This window comes from Lipotes vexillifer, unplaced genomic scaffold, assembly GCF_000442215.2.
Source record: "Lipotes vexillifer unplaced genomic scaffold, Lipotes_vexillifer_v1.1 scaffold260, whole genome shotgun sequence".
NCBI lineage: Eukaryota > Metazoa > Chordata > Mammalia > Artiodactyla > Lipotidae > Lipotes > Lipotes vexillifer.
Genome location: NW_006778123.1, coordinates 358552 through 381480, shown reverse-complemented (window position 1 = coordinate 381480; position 22929 = coordinate 358552). Strand labels below are relative to the sequence as shown.

The window sequence follows — 22929 nt, the reverse complement described above, 5'->3', positions numbered from 1 at the left end:
GCCCCCCCCCCCCCCACCCGGGACAAGGATTATCGTGACCTAAAGATTGCTTAGAGGAGAATATTCTGTCTGGGATAAGACTGATTATAGAGTCTTGTGTCTTTGGGAGAGAGCACCACTGTTTATGAGTGAGAATGAGTACGCTGGATTCTAAAGTATTTCTTTCTCTCTGGAATGTATTTATATTTTCTGTATTTAGTTACTCTGTTAGCTTTTAAGCATATAGACTCCATTATATGCATTAAGAGTAGATTTATAATATCACTATTATCTTTAACCTTGGCCATTATTTATAATGATAAAAAAATAAAACATAGCAGTGAATTTTGACAGTTAATCTACATTCCATTTACTAGGTTGACTAGTGTAGGAAAAGAGTGATATAAATGACTCTAAGGATGTTTCCCAGTAGATTTATGAAAGATTATATTAGCGCAGCATAAATAATTTTGAGGTAAACTTTATTATCATTAAAATTCACTTCAGTAGTCATCATAATATATTTGAACTGAGCTTTGAAAGGTGGTAGAAGCAATACAAATTCACGTGAACACTGAAACGTGTGTGGCAGACTCAGACTCAAGGGAGCAGCGATCAGGGCTCTAGTCCTTACTCGGCTACCGATGTGTGCGGCTTTGGGCAAAGAACTGTACTTCTGTGACCAGCTTCCTCACTCACAAAAATGACAAGACTCATCAGGATGCTCTCCAGTGCTCTAATTCTGTAACGTGTGATCAGAACTGTCGGAATATTTTTACCTAATCTACAAAATGAGAGGATGACAAGGCGGCGTAAGGTTCTGCGTGTGTACGTGCACATGCCTGCACTGGTTTCCTTTCCTGGTGCCCCCTCTCCTTGTTCGTTTGATTGTATTTTTGCCGCTCCCCAAGGCTTGCAGAATCTTAGTTCCTCGAACCTGTGCTCGCTGCCGCGGAAGCGTGGAGTCCTCACCCCTGCAGTGCCAGGGAAGTCCCTGGTGTCCTCTCCTTGTTGAGTTACCTTTTCTCTCCTCCAGGGCCGTTCTCTCTCATGCTTAACATCTCTGGCCCTGGCAGGGTGTCTTCCTCCTTTCTGGTCTTATGGACGACTGGCATTTAATTTCAACTCCCTTCTATTCTTCAGTTCTCTCAGGCACCAAGTTCTGGGTACGATTATTGCAGAGACTGCCTACGATTCTCTCCTTACTTCCATGACTGCACTACTGTCCTCTGCCCGAGTATTCCATAGACTTTTGCCTGAAGGCTTCCTGGACCATGCGTTGCCCCACCTTAGACATCTGCCTTTGCACCTTTCAAGGGGTTGTGACCACCCCTGCTGGCCCTTTCCTGTGCCTGCTTTGAAGTTCCGGGCTGTGTTTGCCTTTGAATCATCAGCGCTTAACACAGGGCCTGACTATAGGATTGATGCTCTGTAAGTAATTCTCGTTTTGAATCAAGAGAGTTTTAAATGGTTTTGGATCAGTCTGTTCAAGGGCAGACAAGATAACATATAAAATGTTCTATAAAGACTCTTGTCTCAAATGTAACTGTTAAGAGCACCAAGTTTCCAGAGATTTCTGAGTAGCTGCTGATAGGCCTAGCTCCAGGTAGAAGCCGTGAAGCGTGCTTTTCTGTGCACAACATGTAGCGGATTTTGCTGAGTTAAGTGTTCACGAACACGGGTTCGTACTGAAGAGACTTTCGAGGAGCTAATGATTTATTTAAACATTTCTGGCGTGAAGGTTTAAGGAAAAAAGAAAGCTTGAAGTAGGCAGATAGAAAACTGCTTTGGCAGTCAGTGGTAACATATTTATTTTCTGGGAATTAGTGTTGACTTTGGAGCCAGAAGACCTGTTTTAAAATCCCAATCTGTCATTTACCAGCTGAATGGCTTAGGGCAAATCACTGTACTCCTTTCATCATGAATTTCTTTAACTGCCAAATGGAGGCATGATTTATTCTCAATCTACTTAATAGGATTTCTAGGAGGGTCCAGGGATATACTGTGTATACAAGTGTTTTATAAAGTGTAAAGAACTATACAAATATTCATAATTACTATTGTCTTAATAACATTATAAAAAGAAATAATTTCTTGGTCGTAGTAATTACTTAAAGCCTGAACTTGGCATGATGTATTTCTGTATATGATAGAGTGGGAGTTTCAAGGATAAGCAAAATATAATTTTCTTTCCCAAGCATCATGTGGTAGTGGTTAATTGCTGAGGAAATAGAATTTAGATGGTGCCTTGAATCTTTCTTTCTGAGATCATGTCCAAACATAATGAATAAGTTACTTCCAGATTTAGTACTCTGTAGAGAATGAGAAAGGTAAGGTTTAAGAGGACCTGTCTTAAGCTATGAAAGGTCTAAAATCAGGAAAGAAGTTTCTCCTGGATGTGTTTTAGAAAAATTAAGGATGGGCCGCAGCATTTTGGACTTGGCTAAATTGTATTTAGTAAGCCGTGCGATTTTGTTAAATGTAGCAATAAGAAAGTGTCAGATTATTCAGTATAATATAAACTTAGTTCCATGCTTTTTCTTTAGATCGATTTGTTTAGTGCTGTGTAATATTTAAGAGCACAGGTTTTTGCACCAGAGTCTTGTGTCTTGAGTTCTGGCATTGCTTTTTTACTTAGTATATCACCCAGGACAATTATTACATAACCCCCATGCCTCCATTTTCTCTCCTAAAACACTCACATGGTTTGATGCCCACCTTGTAAGGTCGTTGTGTGGATTAAATAGAATACAAAGCGTACACCACAGCTCCTGGCATATTGTAAGTGCTCAGTGGATGTTAACATTTCATACGTCTACTTAACAAATATATATTGCATGTCTTATGTATAAGACCTTATAGATTCTGTATTAATAAGGATTCTTTGTTCTAAATGACAGAAACCCAATTTAAGCAAAAGAATATTTGACTGTGTATAATTGCGATAAGCTAGAAGCAGGGTTCAAGCCCGAGAGTGGATTCTCGCATTGGGTGTCTGTCTCAGCCGGTCCCTTCTTTTCTCCCCACTGCCCCCCATTCATTCACTCTCTCCCATCTCACCCCTACCCCTTCTTGCTGTTTTCCTTTTCCTTTCTTCCTGGGGTAGTGAAGGAGCTCTTTACTTATAAATAAATATTTGATTATTGCTGAATTTTGGAATTCAGGGCTGTCTTTTTAAAAGAACAAATGAATTATATGTCATCGAGTTGACCTGAGCTTGTTTGTTGTACATCTTCTTCATTACAGTGTGAGCTCCCAGAAAGGGGGTCCCTCACTGTCTGGCTCACTAGCGTGTCTCCAGTGCCTGCAATGGTATCTGGCATGAGCTTGGCACACAGTGGGTACTCAATAAGTATTTGTTCAATGAATAGTTTTACTGAAGGAATTCCTTATTGAGGTTTTTTCCTTTAAACACCCGGAGTGGAATGTTACTTTAGGGATTGGACAGCTTGATACTATTTAATGATACATTGAATTAACAACATACAGTACTAACTCCTGTTGTTGACATATCTGTTTGGTAAGTTTAGACTCATTAATGTATTCTAATTGGAAATGTTAAGACTAATTGGATAGTGGTAAAAGCTGTATCCTTCTGATGGTTTGTACAGAAAAAAATACTCTTGGAATTAACAGTGGTTTGCTTCTGGTTTTAATTATTCTTCCTAGAGAAATTTGACCTCTAAATAAGCAAAATACCTACTGTGTAGCATAGGGAACTCTACTCAATGTTCTGTAATAACCTATATGGGAGAAGAATCTGAAAAAGAAGAGATATATGTATATGTATGGCTGAATCACTTTGCTGTGCACCTGAAACTGGCACAGCATTGTAAATCAACTATACTCCAATATAAGATAAAAATAAAACAAAGAAAAATAGACTTTTATAAATATTTTTAAATTGAAGTATTAATAAAATTAATTGCATAAGTTATTTTGATCACTTCTAGGCATATCTATGTATATATTTTGAGATAATATTATTTAAAAAGGTTTAAAAAATTGGAACTGTACCCCAGAAATATGGTATTAATTTTGTACTCAGCTGCTAGCTGTATTTGTAGGAAGAAAGAGAGTGCAGAGATAACAGCAAGCAATATTATCATATCCATGATATGATATCATATCCATGATTATCTGATCATATCCATGATCAGATGGATAATATTTTAGTTAGACCTGAGCCTGACGTGGAGATAAACACAGCCACACTGGTGCACACACACATACCTGCAGTCCAAACAGTGAGACCCGAAGACCCCTGCTCAGCACAGAGTTTTTTAAGGAAAGTCAGTGAGGTCTAGTGTTTGTGATTTTGAAAATAAATCTCACTCATATTTCCCTGAAGTGATGAGATGTAATGCCTTTTCACTAACTGATTGGCGACTGTGGGTTCTCATTACAGGAAATCTAAACTTATATTAATTAAGTACTTTTGATACCCCTGATAAGCATAGCAGGGGCTTGTAAGTTCCTTCAGGATGCCTACTTCCTTGTTGCTACTCTTCCACTTAAAGCCACCACCATCACCACCTACAAGAACCCCAGAAAACCCTTTAAATGAAAGGAGATTGCTGAATCAAATCCGTAACTCTTAGGGAAAAATCCGAAGGTTAATGCAAATTTATATACTATGTAGTTCATGGAAAACAAGCATTAGTGCTGTTAGCCTTGCTAATTGGCCTTGCTAATTACTGTGGCAGATATAGCAGTTCACAAATTATGTTGCTTAACTTATCTTCTTCCTCCATATTTCTCTTCCTCCTTTTCAGACTGTTTCATATTGCCTTTTAGATAGCACTTTGTAGAAAATATTTATTACTTAATATTTGTTTTATAAAAATTATTCTTTGACTTGAGCATATAGGAAAGCAGCTTTTTTTTTTTTTTTGATTGCACTTCTGCAGGTAGGCTTACAAATGGATTTATAAACGCTACTTCTGTGACCCCAAATGTGTTCATTCTTTGTCAGCTTACTTTTCTAGCTGTAGGTCTTGACTAGGTTGGTGAAGTATGTTCTTTACCTTTGGTGACTCCATTTCATTTAGTGTGTATCTTTTATGTGTGCCAGGAACTGTGCTAATCATTTTAAGAAATCATTTCAGGTAATCCAGACAACAGATGTTTCAAGTGGGTGTTTTTTGGCCACATTTGTAAACTAAGGACTCTGAGACTGGCGCTTAGTGAGTCTTGCAGCGGGGATTTTTAACTTTTATTTGTCTGACTCTTCTCATAGATTTAAAGAGAAAAGGAAAGAGTAGAGGTGAAGGAACAGGCAAGAAGAAAGTGTGCCTGTCTTTCTTGTTTATCCCATCAACTTTGTTTTAATGAGATTTTCTGCAGAACCATAAGAGAAACCAGCCTCTTATACTAAGGGACAAAACTATGGCATAAAAGAGATTTTCAGAAGGGTAAAATGTGGGTAGATTCTAATCTTGTTATAATTGATAGCAGTTATTTGGGTGGGGGAACCGTTGGAGTTGAGAGTGGGAGAGACCACTGACCCAGCTTCGTTTGCTTCAGGTTTGTTCTTTAGATATCCCTTGGAAATCTACTTGAAATCGGAAGGAAAACCCCACATTTTAGAAAGAACGGGTTTTACCTTGAGGATTTTGTCTTCCTCTAGGGAATGGGTGATGATTCTTCAATTAGACGCTTACTTTCAGTCCCCTCAAATGAAGTTTTGGGAAAAGCAAGTCTGTTCCTGTTGGGAGCTAAGAGTGCATTGTCTATCAAACCTATCAGATAGGAACTGCTAGGATGGGGACCAGCCTAACTTCTGAAGGCTATAACGCAATCCTTACTCTTCCAGTATTTTGGGCCAACTAATTTTTACTTTAATTTTCATGCATTTCCTCATGTTATTTGGAACCTTTTTTAATCCATTTAAAAAATAATGTCTGCATTGGATGTCTCTGGATCGAGAATGTTTCGTTGAAATTGTCTTGGCTCCTTGAAATATAAACTCACTATGAATCAGCTTAGCCAAAAGGAAGAATTTAATTGGCTCACATAGCCATGAATGGTCAGAAACGTCTGGAACCCTTGGAGGTTGCCAGGGTGTGTGTTGGATCCTGGGCCCCACTTCTCTTTGTATGTTGCCTTCGTTTTTCTCCCTGGCTCGTATATGTCTCCCTGTATCACTAGAAAGGAAAGCTGCCCCATTTGGGGAGGGACCATGGAATCTCCTGGCTTGGATTCTATGCCAACCTCTTGTTTAAATCACTGAGGCCAAGGGTAGGAAGGTATTAGGATTGTCCTAGCTTGGGTCACAGGCCTGCCTCTGTGGTGGTGAGGGCAGAGGCACGAAGAATGGCAGCCCCCGTTAGGATTACATGTTTGTGTTTGGAGGAGATGGTTCCCCATTAAGAAGGAGAGTGCTATTACCTGAATTATGCTGCACAAAGGGAATAAAACTCGATGTCTCCTACAGATGTAAGGCAAAGAAAATCCCAAATAAATGTTCAAGTATTTGCTTAAAAATTTTAGGAAGGCTGCTTCAATTACTTTTAACTGGCTCTTATTTTCTGTAAGATTTGAAAAGATGTCCTGTGGGGATATTTCCTTAAGATGGAATGAATATATATATTTAGAATATTAAAGTTATTAAAATGTATGTTTGTTTAACTTATTAAAAGCATTTCTAGCAATTGATCAGTAACTTTTACCCGAAGTAGAGGCAATTGGCAAAAATAAATCTTTACACTGGGCTTGAAACTAAAGAACCTGTAATTTGTTAAGTTTTTTTCTGACTACTTGAACCAAAATTGCTCTCTTTTCTCGTGACTTAAATAGTCACAATATCTAATAGTTTTACACTTTATTATGTCCTGTTCTGATAGTCAGTTTTACCACTTTTTTATGTCCTGTTCTTTCAGAACTCTTTTTTTCATTGGTTTGTGTGTTTTGGTCTTGTCTCCACAAGGAGACTTTCTGCTTCTTGAGGGCAGCACCACAGCACCTTTGTCGAGCCAGGCACCACCATCGGCTCATAGGCCTGTTTAATTATTGAAGCAGGATTCTGCTTCTGTTTTTGGGATCTGCTAACTTGTATATCACATATCTACAGCATCATGCTTTTTTTTTTTTAATTTTATTTTTTATTTTTTTACTTTTTGTATTTTGGCCATGCTGTGTGGCATACAGGATGGTTCCCTGACCAGGGATCGAACCTGGAGCTCTGCAGTGAAAGTGCCGAATCCTAACCACCGGGCCCCCAGGGGGCTGTGCGGCATGCTTCTTTCAGTCTCTATTGATCTTTTTATAGTACTCTTCTTGGTTTCTTATGGGTAAATATTACAAAATTAGCCTATAAAATAATATAGTCATGTATCTTGTGTGATGCCTTGTATAGAATTGACCTGATGTATAGGAAATTTTTAGAAGTTACAAAAACCTGTTAGAAAGTTTTAGAGCCTCTAGTATATTTTGACTGTCAGCAATAATAACAGATTTGATAGCTTGCCTAAGAGAAATCCACAGACAGTACACTCCAAATTTAATATAGTCAAATGTTGTGTCCACCCCTTCTTCCCTTCCTCCAAATGACTAATTACTTGCGGGGGCTCCATACGTGGTTTCTTTATTTAAGGATTTGTGCACGAAGCTTCTGGAATGTTATTTTATAACATATATTTCTGAGAGGACATAGCATCCAACTGTATGATCTCTGAAATGATCTTCTGACCAGAGACCAAAAAAAGCCCATTTAACAATCTTCCTTGAAAAGTGAATGTTCTTTGGCAAGGCATTATACGTCAACAAGGGCTTGAATTAGATGGGTTGCCGTCATCATCTTCGCTCTTATAAGTTACCTCTCTCCGCCCACCTGAGTAAATATTAACATCATTTAGGGAATGTCAGGTGTTGGCAGAAACATGTGACTATTTACTGTCTCCCTGCCCCCCCCCAATTTTATTGAGAAATAATTGGCATACAGCACTGTGTAAGTTTAAAGCATACAGCATGATGGTTTGATTTACATATATTGTGAAATGATGGCCACAGTAGGTTCAGCTAATATTCGTTTTCTCATATAGATACAATAAAAAGAAAATGAAGAAAAAAAGAAAAAAAATTCTTCTTGTCATAAGAACTCATAGGATTACCTCTCTTTTCTATATATCATACAGCATTGTTGGCTATAGTCATCATGTTGTTCGTTGCATCCCTAGTACTTATTTATCTTATAAGTGGAGGTTTGTACATTTTGACCACGTTCCTCCAGCTACGCGTTTCCCCACCTTTGGCCTCTGGTAGCCACAAGTCTGATCTCTTTTTCTGTGAATTGGTATCTTTTTAAAATTTTATTTATTTATTTATTTATTTGCGGTACGCGGGCCTCTGACTGTTGTGGCCTCTCCCGTTGCGGAGCACAGGCTCCGGATGCGCAGGCTCAGCGGCCATGGCTCACGGGCCCAGCTGCTCCGCGGCATGTGGGATCTTCCCGGACCGGGGCACGAACCCATGTCCCCTGCATCGGCAGGCGGACTCTCAACCACTGCGCCACCGGGGAAGCCCTGGTATCGTTTTTTAAAAAGAAATCCACATATAAGTGAATACTTCTTTTTTTAAAATTTAAGGCTGTGTACCTTTTTTGTTTGTTTTTTGCACGTTGCTTGAGTTGTCTTTGGGTAGCTTGGTTGCTTTGTGTAACGTGCACTTTTGAAAGCCTCTCAGTTTTCAAAGAGGTTTCCAACTGTACAGTGGCTGTGTAGGTAGTTTTCCCTTGAAGATTAAACTTCAATTACAGGAAATCTCCTTGAAAATGCTTCAATACTTTGTTGGAGATAATTGTGGTAGAACTCTGTAAGCCAATTGTAGTGGAACTCTTTAAGCTACTTTATCTTATTCATGGATGGTACGATTATCCTTTGAATAAATGATCACTTGGAAAGGATACTGCCCTCCGAAGATTTCTGTATAAGGTAAGTTTGTTTTTCATTGGGAAAATATTGGATTTGAAAATTTTTGATATGGACAAATAGCTTCTTATGGGCATGTTTTTGTTTATTACCAATTTTTGAAGTTACTATATTTTTGATTCTTCTGGAAGTGGCAGTTTGTTTCTGTTTTATTAATGCTTGATCTTGTAAAACATTGCATCTGTGTTTGGTGACTTTTGGTTTTGTTTGTTTCTTTCTTTCCTGTTTGTTCACTAAATATTTATTGAGCCACCCACCAGTCAGGTAGTGGGCTCGGTGCTAGCGATACCATGGTGAATAGGACAGAATGGTCTTCATGAAACTTACAGTTTAGAAACATAGCTTTTAGTACTCCCACCCTCCCCTTTATTTTCTAGCAGTAGCAGAACACTTGTTCTTAGCAAAATTTTATTGGAATCTAAATCTTACATGAATTCAAATCTTACACAGAATATTTATGCATAAACCAGAAAAAAATTTTCTGTGATGGGTCCTCACTTTGGAAAACACTGGCCTGGCACAGAGATTCTCAAACTTTCCATTTGAAAATTTCTTCAGAAGGGCAATTTATATAAAATTGAAAGTAAAGGCTGAGCTGACCTGGCTGAAATGTGTTTGGTGGGACCCTTTCCCTTACCAACTCCTTCCTTGAGGTATCCTCAGGAAACCCTGGGGCCCTGGCGGTGCCACGGAAAACAGAAAATCAGTCATTTGACCATTTAGTACTTGAAAAATCACTTTGCTACTGAATATGTTATCTGTTGAGTATTTTGGAGAGGTCAGTATTAAGACGTAAAGATTTCTTTTATGTTGTTTATGGGTGATATCAACTAATAATTTATAATACCTTTTTTCTTGCTGCAGTTGCCTTACTTATGATTGTCTACAGATGTGGCTGCTAGACTTTTTGGTACACGGGCCTCTCACTGTTGTGGCCTCTCCCGTTGCAGAGCACAGGCTCTGGATGCGCAGGCTCAGCGGCTATGGCTCACGGACCCAGCTGCTCCGCGGCACGTGGGATCTTCCCGGACCGGGGCATGAACCCGTGTCCCCTGCATTGGCAGGCGGACTCTCAACCACTGCGCCACCAGGGAAGCCCTAGCCTTTTTTTTTTTTTTTTTCCCCCATCTAATTTCTCTGTCTGGAAATGGGCCACAGGTGGCATAAGGGTGAGGCCAAGCTCTGGCTGAATTAATTTCCTCAGGGGCTTTTTATATGATGTCCCTGGAGGGCCTCAGGTCAAACACCTTGTCCTCTGGGTCATAGTTAGAGATGCCCAGCTTCTGTTTTCAGGACTGGTGTTTAAGAGACACCTCCTTACAAATACGTTCTTTGTAATTGTTTGTTGTAGCTTGTGTCATTCAGGAAGCCAAGTTTGAGACTCAGATTTGTGTGCTGGAAGCAGCAGCCTTGGGGAGGGAGGAAGGCAGGACTAGGCAAAAGGGAAAGTTGACTGCTTTCGAGCCCTGGGCAGATCTCAGAGGCAGCTCTGGACCTGGCAGGGCCCTTCAGAATTGCCCCGAATGGAGGCAAGAGGGCCAGGCCTTAATACTCAGGCTTGGACCATTCACTGCATACGGGCCACCATCCCCTCCCTCGCCAGGGGCATGATCCTGCGGGAGGGAATGAGACCCTGGGTGAGCGGGATGTGGGGCAAGGATCCTCCCTTTGGTGAAGGTGCTGAGGGCCTCATCCAGAAAAGGAGAGGCTGGGCACCTACCAAAGCATCCCTTACAGTCACATGTTCTGTTTCTCACATTCATCTGTTTTTAAGAACTGATAATGAAGCAAGCAGTGTTCTGTTTTCCACAGTTAACTAATGAGACTTCATAATATAAAATATTAATGCTTAAACTTTAATAAATGAACGAATGGTAAAACTTGTTAACATCATCAGTAATGTGAAAATGTAGTATAATCACTCATATAAAATCTGTAGCTGTTCAGCCTTCTTTTTGACACAGGAATATGCCTTGATTAAAAAGTGTATTGTAAATTACTTCAGAAATATTGAGTTTTGTGAAGTATAATTTAGCCACTTTACTTTTTGATTCATGAAGTTTTTATAACAAGAACTAAAGAAAAGTTTTGAGTAGTGGTTTGATGACTTTGTTCTTTGTATCTGCATTTTATCAATATTTAAAATGTCATTATCATTTGCCTGGTGTGTACTATAACTTTAGTTTCAAAGGCTAGTGGCTTTTTTTTTTTTCCAATTGTGAATTTTAAAAGTGGGTAAATGTAAGAAGGATAGCTGGGAGAACTATTCTGTGTAAATATTGGAACTTCGGCCTGTTAGTAGACAGAGAACTTTTTCTCCTAAAAGTTGGATCACCCTACAGTGATTGCAGTGATCATTGTAAAGGGTGTGGATATGTCCTTGGGAGGGACGGGCTTGGTAGCACCTGTCACTTCCTTCTTCTTGGCATCTTCCTGTGATTGATGAAAAAACAGGAATGGAATATGGGTCTGGAGAGCATGTCTTGGGCTTTGGAGTCAGATCTGGGGTTGGGCTCCAGCTCTGTCATCGACCTTGCTCAAGTAAATTAATCCCTCTAAGTCTTAGTTTCCTCATCAGTAAAATGGAGATGTTAGTAGGAGAACTTTTATCAAAGGATCTTAGCACAAGGCTTGGCGTATTAAAAGTGCTCGATAAATGGTAGCTGTGATAAGCGATATAATCATGTTTATCGGTCAGATATTCTTTTCACTCAGCCTTCAACACTTTAGTAACTATTGAAAGCAAGTCAGGCACACGTGCTTATGCCAGTAAAAGAGGGGAGGGTCAGTTTAGAGTTGTTGTTTGTCAGAAAACTATCCTTGTGGACTTGAGCCTGAATCTTCATGGGAGATGACTGAGTAAAACAGCAAGAAGAAAAGGAAATATACGAAGGAAGAGGAAAGGGCCACTTCACACACAGCTTCCGTTAGGGGAACGGAGTAGAGGGCAGTGCTGTTTCAGGACTGACCTACCTGAGCCTGGCCTGGACCTGGAAGGGGATCTCCCCTCTGTGGCCCTGGGCTTGGTAAGACTGCCCTTGATGTCACAGGGTGGCGGGGGTGTGTGGTGGGAGTGGGCCAGTGGGAGGTGCCAGTGGCCAGGGACCTCTGCAGCTGCCTGTGTGAGACAGCACAGTGACAAAGGTAGGGGTAGTGGGACAGCTGAGGACATTGATTTCTAAGTACATTATGACAGCCCCTTGGGGGATGATCTGAGAAATAGGAGTTACCCTTTAGTAGTGCTGGTAAACACTTCTGATAGACTAATGGACTGAGCATATCTTGAAATGAGAAGTGCAGAGACCAGTTCATAGAGAAAGCCTGAATCAGAGGAATGGATCTAGTACATTTTGAAAAATACAGCTTTACCTATGACAGTTCGAAATGTCAATCTGATATTATTCAGTTAAAGATAGTTATTTGTATTACAATCACCAGGATAACATCATTTTAGGTCTATGAGAAAACCACCCAAAGATGTACTTGGGGTTATTCTGTTTTCCTTGGCCTTCAAATTCGATCTTTTTCCCCCTTAGCTATAAAAGACTCTGGTTTTAAATAAAACACAACCCTGTAAATATCTAATTAGTGTGTCCATAGTTCATTAATGATTCATAGTTTCTTAATGTTAGCAGAACTGTTTGCAATATTCCTTATATCTCAAACAAAAACACTGTCCTAAAGGTTAATTGAACGGTGAGTAATTTCAGCACACCAGTGTGTACTTGAGGGTATACAATGGTAGGCATCTTATTTGGTGGTTTTCAAAGGACACAAAGAAGTGTGAGACACATTTGTATCCTCAAAGAATTAAGAACTAGCTGCCTAACTGAGCAATGGTGGCACAGAATAGAGTGCTTGGCTATAAAGTAGACACTCACTATAAAACGTAGGTTAAAATGGATAATTTGTGTGAAAATTTCTGGGTGGTGGTAGGCATTCTCTCCCTCACAGAACTCAGCGCCTATCCAGACAAGTGATTTATGCACACCACACAGCAGCTAGCTATGGAAAGCAGTAGATGATAAATACTACATGAGAAATATAACGGAAGGGCTCTGGGAGGATGAAAAGGGGTAGGGTTGCCAAGATTTCCAGCGGTCAGAGAAAGCCTCAAAGGAGGAGGTGGAGTCTGGGCAAGGCTTGGGAAGATGGGATTTGAAGCAGAATGGAGGGGCTGTTTGTGGTGAGGAGTGAGGTCAAAAAACCCCTGTGAGGGGTAGAATAATTCATAGTCCAAACTGTGGAGAGTAGACTGCTGCTATTTGTGGCTGCGGCTAAACTGTGTGTGTGTGGGGGCATCTTGAAAGCCAAGCAGTAAGGAATAAAGTTTTTTATCCTATGATAGTGATATGAGGTCTGTAGCTGCCCAAGGAGATAGAGTTTAGTTATGGTAATGGTCTAGCTGGGGCAGATCAGGGTTGGAATTGAGGTTTTGCGGCAGGGAGGTGGATATGAGGTTTTGAGGGTGTAGAGTGGATAGGACTTGTGACTGGCAGTACGGGCAGAGAGGATGACAAATTAAAGAAGGGGTGACTCTGTTAGTTCCAGTATGGGATGCTAAGGGCAAATGGAGTTCTGAACTGCAATGGGGAAGCTGGGGGAGATAACCAACTTTAAAGGGGGAAATCACAAATTTGATCTTGTTTGTTGTGAGTCTTTTGAAGTGATAGGATACTTTCATAGAAAAGTCTAGGAGGTGGTCAGAGCCATAGAATTAGGACTCCCCTGACTGAGGTCACTAATTGTCTGTAATAAACCCCTATGCCTACGGACCTTCTAGCTTGCTTCTACTTAGTCACCAGTTCCTGCTTCAGGTAGATTTTAAACAAGTGAAGGAAGTGACATGAACTGATTGGCTACATGGACTAGAGAGGGTAAGGCTGAAGACTAGCTAAGAGGCTGCTGTAATGAAGTGTGTGACAGACTGGTGCCTGGACCAAGGCAGTTGTAGTTAGGATAGAGAAATGTAGACAGGTTCATGAGATTTCTCTTGTATAAGTAACAGGTGGAACACATAAAACTTGGGGATTGATTAGATAGGGGAGTACAACCACAGACAAATTCCATTTTTCTAGGCAGTTAGATGAGGAACTCTGTAAAAGAAGCAGGTCTGGGGCTTCCCTGGTGGCGCAGTGGTTGAGAGTCCGCCTGCCGATGCAGGGGACACGCGTTCGTGCCCCGGTGCGGGAAGATCCCACATGCTGCGGAGCGGCTGGGCCCATGAGCCATGGCCGCTGAGCCTGCGCGTCCGGAGCCTGTGCTCCGCAACGGGAGAGGCCGCAACAATGAGAGGCCCGCGTACCGCAAAAAAAAAAAAAAAAAAAAAAAAGAAGCAGGTCTGTCGTGAAGATGCTGGAGGATTAAGCTTTGGACAGATTGTGTTTGAGGGCTGCTAAATGGATTTCAGTAGCTGGCTGGTTTTTGAAGTGCAGAACTCAGAGGGACACACATGGGATGGAGATATGGTTCAGCAACATGTGGGTGATCTTGAAGGCTTGAGGGTGGTTCCCTTGGGGAAGAATGTGGAAGCACTAAAGCATGGTGCCCTGGGGAACGTTAGGCAGCCAGAAGGTAGGTTTGGCAAGAGCAGAAGGTAGAAAAGCCCTGGAAATGACTTAAATCATCAAACTCAAGAGAAGTGAGTGTATAAGGAGCTAGTTGAAAATTCCAGAGAGGACAAGGTAGGTAAAGACTAAACAACGTGGCAGCCTTTGTCCAAGCAGTCATACTGAGTGTGATGGGAATAGGATCCAGATTGAGCTGGACTCCAGGGTGAATGGGATAAAATGAGGCAAGTACTGGAAGGGGGGTGTGTGAAGGGAAGAAAAGAAAGTAGGTGGGTGGTAGCAGGATGAAGGGCCCAGAGAAGGTATTTTTTTGAGGCAGAAGAGATAAGCATGTCTAAATGCTGATGGGAAACGGTCAGATGGGTGGGCAGGTAGGTGGTATTTTTCTGCTGTTATTTCCAAATAAATGATGAGAATTGCTTAATGTTTCCATGAAGTAGTAGAATTTACTAGAAGACAGAAATTTATAAAACCTTGTATGTTAGAGCAGCAGGATTTCAAACTTCTTAAAAGCATACGAGTGATTCAGGTTTTTAAGGGCTTTCATCCCCCCCCCCCCATGATTGCCCTCGTTCAGGGCATTCTGTTTCAGTTATATTCTGATAGTTCCTTATATTGATTTTTTAAATTGTTTAGATGAAAAATATTAACATTCTTAGGAAGCTGGAACTTTTTTCTGGTTGACTTGTATTTATTACCATTTTTTTTCTTTTTATAAAGAAATCAGATGGTACTTTTCTTTGCTGGCTGCTACATTCATAGGAGCTAAGTTTTTAGGGCAGTTATATCAGGAACTTATTTTTGCCCCATGCCATTTAAGTGGAAATTAAGTGCCTCAGTCCTGCCCATCTACCTTGAGCACGCTGTCCTTCACAGGGTAAGATCCAGGGGGGATGAAGAGAAGGCAAGGCAAAATGGGGAGACCATACTAAAAGTAGAGAGTCCTGGGAGAAAGATTTGATTGAATTAGGTATTTGAACGGATTAGGAAGTTGAAACTGGTAGAGTTGATCCTGAGTATGCCAGGCTGACTCTGTAATTAGGAAATGAGGTATTGGCTTATATAATTTCTTACCTGTTCTTCCAATTTCCCTCTTTCATGATTTTTTTCTTCTTGCTGTATCCTTCCTCTCCTTCCACATCTTCCGCCCTGGAGGTGAGGAACATGATTCATCATTTTGAGAGCCACAAAAGTCAGCACATAGTTTCTGAGCTTCTGCTTTTCTGGTGCTTTGTTCTAGGAGAGACACTGGTCCTTGCCCTTAGGGAGGTTGAAAGGAGAGAGGGAGGCAGAAAGGTAAAAAAATTAAATTCTGCGTACCATGGTGGAAACCTGTCTTCTGTGTCGTTGATAGAGCAAAAGGAGGAGTGTGGAGCTCTCCCTGGGGGTGACTCAAGCTGAGTGGAGAAAAAGGAGTGGAGGTTTTGTTGGCTCGACAAGGATGGTAAGGGTGTGTAAATCCCAGAAATAGGGGATGGAAAGTAGTGGAGGTATAAAGTAACAATGGCACTGGAAGGGCATTCAAGTGGTTTGGTAAACCAAAGAGCAGGATTTGACTGGGACATTGGTCAGTAGGTGCAACTGAAGAGGTGTCAGGATTGTAGCAGGTCTGTGTGCCCTGCAAAAAAGTTCAGCTTCTATCCTGCAGGTAAGTCAGCCACTGAAGGCTCAGGATTTTGTCATGATCAGATCTGTAGTTTGCAAAGATGACTTTGGCACACCATGGAGGGTAGTTTGGAAGGGTACAACAGAAGGTGGGCGCCCACCTGTAATGGTCAAACTGCATTGAGGGGACACACTCAGTGCCTTACAAGTCATGTGTCTAATTTAAAGAGTTTTTGATACATGTATAATGTATGGAAAAAATCTTTCTGATGATTAGCCTCCAGAGAATTTTTACTAGAATCCTTTTAAGGGCTGTGTTTACTGTGTGTTGGCTATGTGATTTTTGTCATAGAGTTGTGAAGATCAATTGAAAGACTATGTCAAGTGTATTTTTTATCCTTATATTTATGTTTATATATACATTTATATTTACTTATGTTTTCTGTGAGCAGGTGGTTGAATTTCGGGTTAATGAACTTTAACTTTGATACCATTTTTTTAAAAAAGTGAACCTGGATATATAAATATCTCCATGTCCAACCCTTACATGAGTGCATGCCTGTGTGTGTATACATGTGCATGTGTTAGCATGTATGTTATGCTTGTCTGGGGCATGCATGTGTATGTGTGTGTGTGTGTGTCCTTTTCTGGGTATATTTGGCAATGTAAACCAGGGATTAAAAATTGTTGAGAAGTGGCCAGTGTATAAATACACGTTGGGTGATTGTCATTTAGTTATGCTAAAATTTTATCTTCCCAATTCAGTTGGAATAATTTCATTAACAGTGCCTGAAGCAACAGGATATATGGTTAAATTTTCTTTTAGAGAATTGCCTAGTTACAACGGATCCAATTAAGTTCTGCATATGTTATCAGTGGCATTAAATGCAACCAAGTGCGGTGTTAAGTAAAATGAGAAAAGTTATTTTAGTAAAAAAGTAACTTGTACTTAATATATATTGAGCTAGTAAACAGCAAATATAGGTCTGAAGAGTAACATATTCTTATTTAAAACATGAAATGATCATTTAACTTGAGATTATTGTTTTAAAATTTGTTAGTAAGTTCACAGTAAATAAAATCAAGTATGTAACTTTTGAAAACACCAGGAACTAGAAATGAGTAATACTTGAAGAAGAATTTCTGTTTTCCAAGGGTGAACAATTCTTTCTTTCTTTTTTTTTTTTTTTTTTTGTGGCTGTGCCACATGGCTTGCAGATCTTAGTTCCCCAACCAGGGATCCAGCCCAGGCCCAGCAGTGAGAGCACCGAATCCTAACCACCGGACCACCAGGGAATTCCCAACAATTCTTTTTTCTATAATCAAGATTTTAAAAGTCACATAATTGTGAAATAAATCAAAGCTGCCTTTTTTATGGCTGGTAATTTTTATTTAAAATCTATTTGAAAAGTACAGTGTTCTTAGAAAGGTTTGGTGGAGTTATAAATGTTACTATAATAATTTCATGTTCTATCCTACTTGTCAGTAATAAACATTTTAAAAGGTTTTATTTTTAAAGAAAACTTTTTTTTTTTGGACTTCCTTGATGGCGCAGTGGTTAAGAGTCCGCCTGCCAATGCAGGGGACACGGGTTCGAGCCCTGGTCCGGGAAGATCCCACATGCCGCAGAGCAGCTAAGCCCGTGCGCCACAACTACTGAGCCTGCGCTCTAGAGTCCGTGAGCCACAACTCCTAAAGCCCGTGCGCCTAGAGCCTGTGCTCTGCAACAAGACAAGCCACCGCAATGAGAAGCCCGCACATTGCAACAAAGAGTAGCCCCCGCTCGCCGCAAGTAGAGAAAGCCCGCACGCAGCAACGAAGACCCAACGCAGACAAAAATAAATTAAAAAAAACAAAAACTTAAAAAAATTTTTTTTGCTTAAAAACAGAGGCCAAACTAACCAACTGCAAAACAAAAAATATACAACCAAAAATAGCCCTGGATCGCTGGGGTGCTGTGAGTGTTACAAGGGAGGTTCTAAACTCCATGCTGTGGCCAGGTGCCCCTTGTCCAAGCAGTTTGCTGGCCTTGGGCCTTTGTTCCCTAATGTGTAAAATGTGATTGGAATGGTGAGCTGGGACATTGAAATAGGTGATTTAAGTTTATTTTTCTTCTGTTTAGTGTCCAAGAGATACAGTTCTGTGTTTGGTTCTCTAATCTCTGCTTAGTTCATCTAAGTGGAGTTTGGGGTTGACCTTTTTTTTTTTAAAATAAATTTATTTATTTTATATATTTTTTACTTTTGGCTGCATTGGGTCTTCGTTGCTGCATGTGGGCTTTCTCTAGTTGCGGCGAGCGGGGGCTACTCTTAGTTGTGGTGCACGGGCTTCTCATTGTGGTGGCTTCTCTTGTTGCAGAGCACAGGCTCTAAGCGCGCAGGCTTCAGTAGTTGTGGCACGTGGTCTTAGTTGCTCCGTGGCATGTGGGATCTTCCTGGACCAGGGATTGAACCCATGTCCCCTGCACTGGCAGGCGGATTCTTAACCACTGAGCCACCAGGGAAGTCCCTGGGGTTGACTTTTTTTTTACATGACATTATTTAGGAATAGATGTCCTTAGGATACTAGCTGAACAATTATAAATCTAAAATTTTTATTTGTGTTTAAAATTTTAGGTATGCAATACCCCCAGAGCATGGAAAACGACTGGAAAGACTAGCTCAAGGTAAACTTGCTTTCTGTTTCTCATCTAGATAGGTTTTTTGTTTTTGAGGTATTGGGTTGGCCAAAAAGTTACTTCGGTTTTTAAGTAAAAATAAAAGACAGATTTTTCATTTTCACCGAGAATTTTATTGAACAACGTATTCACTGTTTTGTTCCACTACCTTCTGACATCTTTGGGGCAACTTCATAATTCCATCTTCCCAAAACTTTTTATCTTTTTGAGCAAAGAAGTGTTCCAGGTGCCTTTTACAGTCTTCCCAGGAATTGAAATTTTTTTCATTAAAAGAATTTTGTAAAGACTGAAATAAATGGAAATCCAAAGGTGCAACATCTGGTGAACACCGTGGATGCATCAGAACTTCCCAGCCAAGCTGTAAGTTTTTGTCTGGTCATCAGAGAAACATGCGGTCTTGCATTATCCTGGTGGAAGATTATGCGTTTTCTGTTGACTAATTCCGGACGCTTTTCACCCAGTGCTGCTTTCAGTTGGTCTAATTGGGAGCAGTACTTGTTGGAATTAATCGTTTGGTTTTCCGGAAGAAGCTCATAATAGAGGACTCCCTTCCAATCCTACCATATACACAACATCACCTTCTTTGGATGAAGACCGGCCTTTGGTGTGGTTGGTGGTGTTTCATTTTGCTTGCCCCACGATCTCTTCCATTCCACTTTATTGTACAGTATCCACTTTTCATCACTCGTCGCAATTTGTTTTAAAAACAGAACGTTTTCATTAGGTTTAAGTAGAGAATCGCATGCGGAAATACAGTCAAGAAGGCTTTTTTGCTTAACTTATGTGGAACCCAAACATCAAAGCGATGAAGGTAACCAAGCTGGTGCAAATGATTTTCAATGCTTGATTTGGATATTTTGAGTATGTCGGTTATCTCCTGCGTGCTATTACGTTGATTGTTCTCAGTTAATGTCTCTATTTGATCACTATCAACTTCAACTGTTCTACCTGACCGTGGAGCATCGTCCAGCGAGAAATCTTCAGCACGAAACTTCGCAAACCACTTTTGACATGTTCACTCAGTCACAGCACCTTCTCCATACACTGCACAAATCTTTTATTTGCATTTTAGTTGTGTTTTTAGCTTTCTTGAAATAATAAAGCATAATATGCTGAAAATTTTGCTTTTTTCCCCCATCTTCAATATTCAAATGGCTACACAAAAATTCATCAGTTTTGATAAGCTTTTTTTTAAAATGCACACCTGATATGACAGCTGTCACAATACAATCTAACAAAATTGTTTCAAATGAAGTTAAAGACAACTAAGTGCTGCTAGAGCCATCCTACGGAAAAGACCTAATGAACTTTTTGGCCAAACCAATATTTTTGCAGTGTAGAATATCACTGTGTTAATTTTGTTCTTTTCAAGTTATTGGCATTTAAGTATTTCTCTCATTGAGTAATTTTAATTTTTTCACATTAATGTGTGCATATTTTTCCCTGTTGCATAATCTTCATGATTATTTTAGTTGGCTGCTTAGCTTTTTGTCAACTGATTGCACTTAACCTATTTTGGTTATTTCCAAATTTTTTTCTCTTTTTTATAGTGTACTTAACATCACTGTGCCAATAATATTTTTTCTTCCTTTAGTTGTACCCTTGGGATAAATTCCAAGGAGTACTGATGCTGCATCTTGGGCTGTAGGTGTTTTATGAGCACTTTTCATGTTGCCATATCATTTCACTAAAGGGTTGTGTTAAATCTCTTTTTGACCCCCTCATTTTTATTTGGCCCCCTGGGCCTGAGAGTGCCTGAAGTATGAAGGTGAATGTCCCCAGCTAACAGGATGAGCATGATATTGTATGCCTTCTTAGACTGTTAAAATTAAACATACTTTACTGGAGCTAGAATTTTTATTTTTTAAGGTTTTGTCCATCTTCTTTTTTTTCTTCTTCTAGTTTTGTTGAGATGTAGTTGACATATAGCACGTTATAAGTTTAAGCTGTTCAGCATAATGATTTGACTTAATACATCATGAAATGATTACCACAATAAGTTTAGTGAACACGCATCATCTCATATACATACAAAAATAAAGAAGTGGAAAAAAATTTTTCCCTTATGATGAAAACTCTTAGGATTTACTCTTTTAACAGCTTTCGTATATAACATTCAGCAGTGTTAATTGTATTTATCACGTTACATATTGCATTTCTAGTACTTATTTATCTTATAATTGGAAGTTTGTACCTGTTGACTACCTTCATGCAGTTGCGCCTCCTTCAACCCTGTCCATCTTCTTAAGGGCCAGGTTGAGTCATTCTTCTGGGAACTCTATCAGTTGCTTTCACTCTGTGACCACTTGTATCTACAGAGAGCAGCTTCTACTTTTCTTCCCTGACTTAAAGATACGCCAGGCAACTTTGCTCTCACCTGCTCCCGCAAGGGAAGAGAATCGTATTCACTCCGTCACCCTCTTCCTGTTTTGCCAGCCACCCCTAACCAAGCACGACGTAGACTGGTAGTGACTTATTTCCAGGGGAAAGTGGAGTTCCACTGAGTGACAACTGAAGATAAGACAGAATGTCTCATTCAGAATGCCTTTACTCAGAATTGAATCCTCAGGGAGCATTGTCTTTTCATTCAGGTGCTGATCTAAGTTTCATTGGTATGTTAGGGTTGCCTTCTAGTAGAAAAGGGATTTTGTTCCTGCATTATGTGTACTTTCATTTAATAATGAAATGGGGACACTGAGAAACCCAGTCCTTTGACTTGACAGTTCTGAACAGAAATTGTTAATGATATCTAAAAGTTACTTTCCTCCAAATTAGAGTATCACGTTTGTAAGAATACGCATTATTATAATTTTGGCAGGCTAATAACTATAAAGACAGTGTTTTTATAACATAATACATTATAGTAATAATAGCAACGTAATTGTAATCTTGAACTTTGTTAGGGACTGTTTTCATGAATATTAAGGTGGATGAATCCTGGTTCTGGATAATAGATTAGAGCACAGCTTAGAAAATGATTACCATAATCCTTAAATACCCTGGCAATGAACTTTGTGCTAAATCTATATGCTGTGAACTATCCTCGTCCCTGTGATATTATTCTACCATGTTCTGTTCACCTCATCGCCAGAGAACTTTTAAAATGGAGCCAGTGTAAATTTTACGGTATGGACTCACATGCTAAAGTTTTTGCTATAAACTGTCTGTAAGCACTTTGATGTAAACTGTCTGAAAATGACATTCCAGGAAAATGGATGCCATTTGCTTAATCAGTAAGAGATTAATAAACTTGAAGGTTGAACGAGAACTTTAAACTCAATTGCATGTTTTTTGGAAACTTACTGCAGCATTATTTTGAGAAATGATTCAGGGAAAATACCCTATAGGACAGTGGAGGATTTCTGTCTGCTGACCAGATGCCAGCCAAGTTAATTGAGTTCTGCTAAGTAATTAAAACGATAAAATAACGCAGTAAATGAGATGGAGTACTATAGGTTGTCTAGGTCAAGGCAGTACTTGATACATAAAATGAAAAGCAGCCTCGGATATTTTCCATTATCTTGTCTGAACATCATAATTATCACACTTGCCTTTTATGCATGAATGCTTTCATCTTTGGTTTGTATTGAAATCTTGATTGACTGTGGCACCTACAAATATTTTATCTAAAAGACGTTATGCCTGCATCTAAATAAAGCCAGGAGTTTGATTTTGCCCTTCAGCTGTTTTCTCATCTATACAGGGTTTTCCCCAATATTACGTAGACATAAATGTAATAAAAAATCTCAAGTGAATTGTTGGCAATTTTTATACTTGTTATGTTCACCTATAATGCCGTTGCATTCTTTCTAATTTTTGGCTTGATACAATTGAATGGAAAGTATAAAGGAGAATAGAGATATAATATTAAATCATAAATGACAGTTTTGAAGATTTTCAGTTTTAAGAATTTCTAAATCTCATCTATTTTAGAAATAAGACTATCTTTGTGGTTCTATTAAGTTAAGGAAGATATGGATTAAAGTAAATTGAGAGCAGCTAAATTTTTTTGTGAGTGACTGTATTCCATTGGTCTCTCATTGTTAATAAAGTGCTAATATTTTTGAAAAATTGAAGATGCTTTACTTTGGTCAAAATTTTGGTTACTGGGAAAAGAATATGTGAGTTAGGACTTTTTGCAGCAGATTTTGGAATTCTGAATGATCAGCAG

At 39.6% G+C, this 22929-nt stretch overlaps 1 protein-coding gene across 2 annotated transcripts in view; it reads left to right on the top strand.

Annotated features, from left to right (window-relative positions):
• The window catches only part of KDM4C (lysine demethylase 4C), a 360821-nt gene that overhangs the window by 46763 nt on the left and 291129 nt on the right, over positions 1-22929 (top strand). For both annotated transcript variants that reach the window (XM_007451455.1, XM_007451456.1), the window contains exon 5: positions 18697-18746. In XM_007451455.1, the coding sequence (XP_007451517.1) occupies positions 18697-18746 (50 nt within the window). The remainder of the gene's footprint in view (positions 1-18696; positions 18747-22929) is intronic.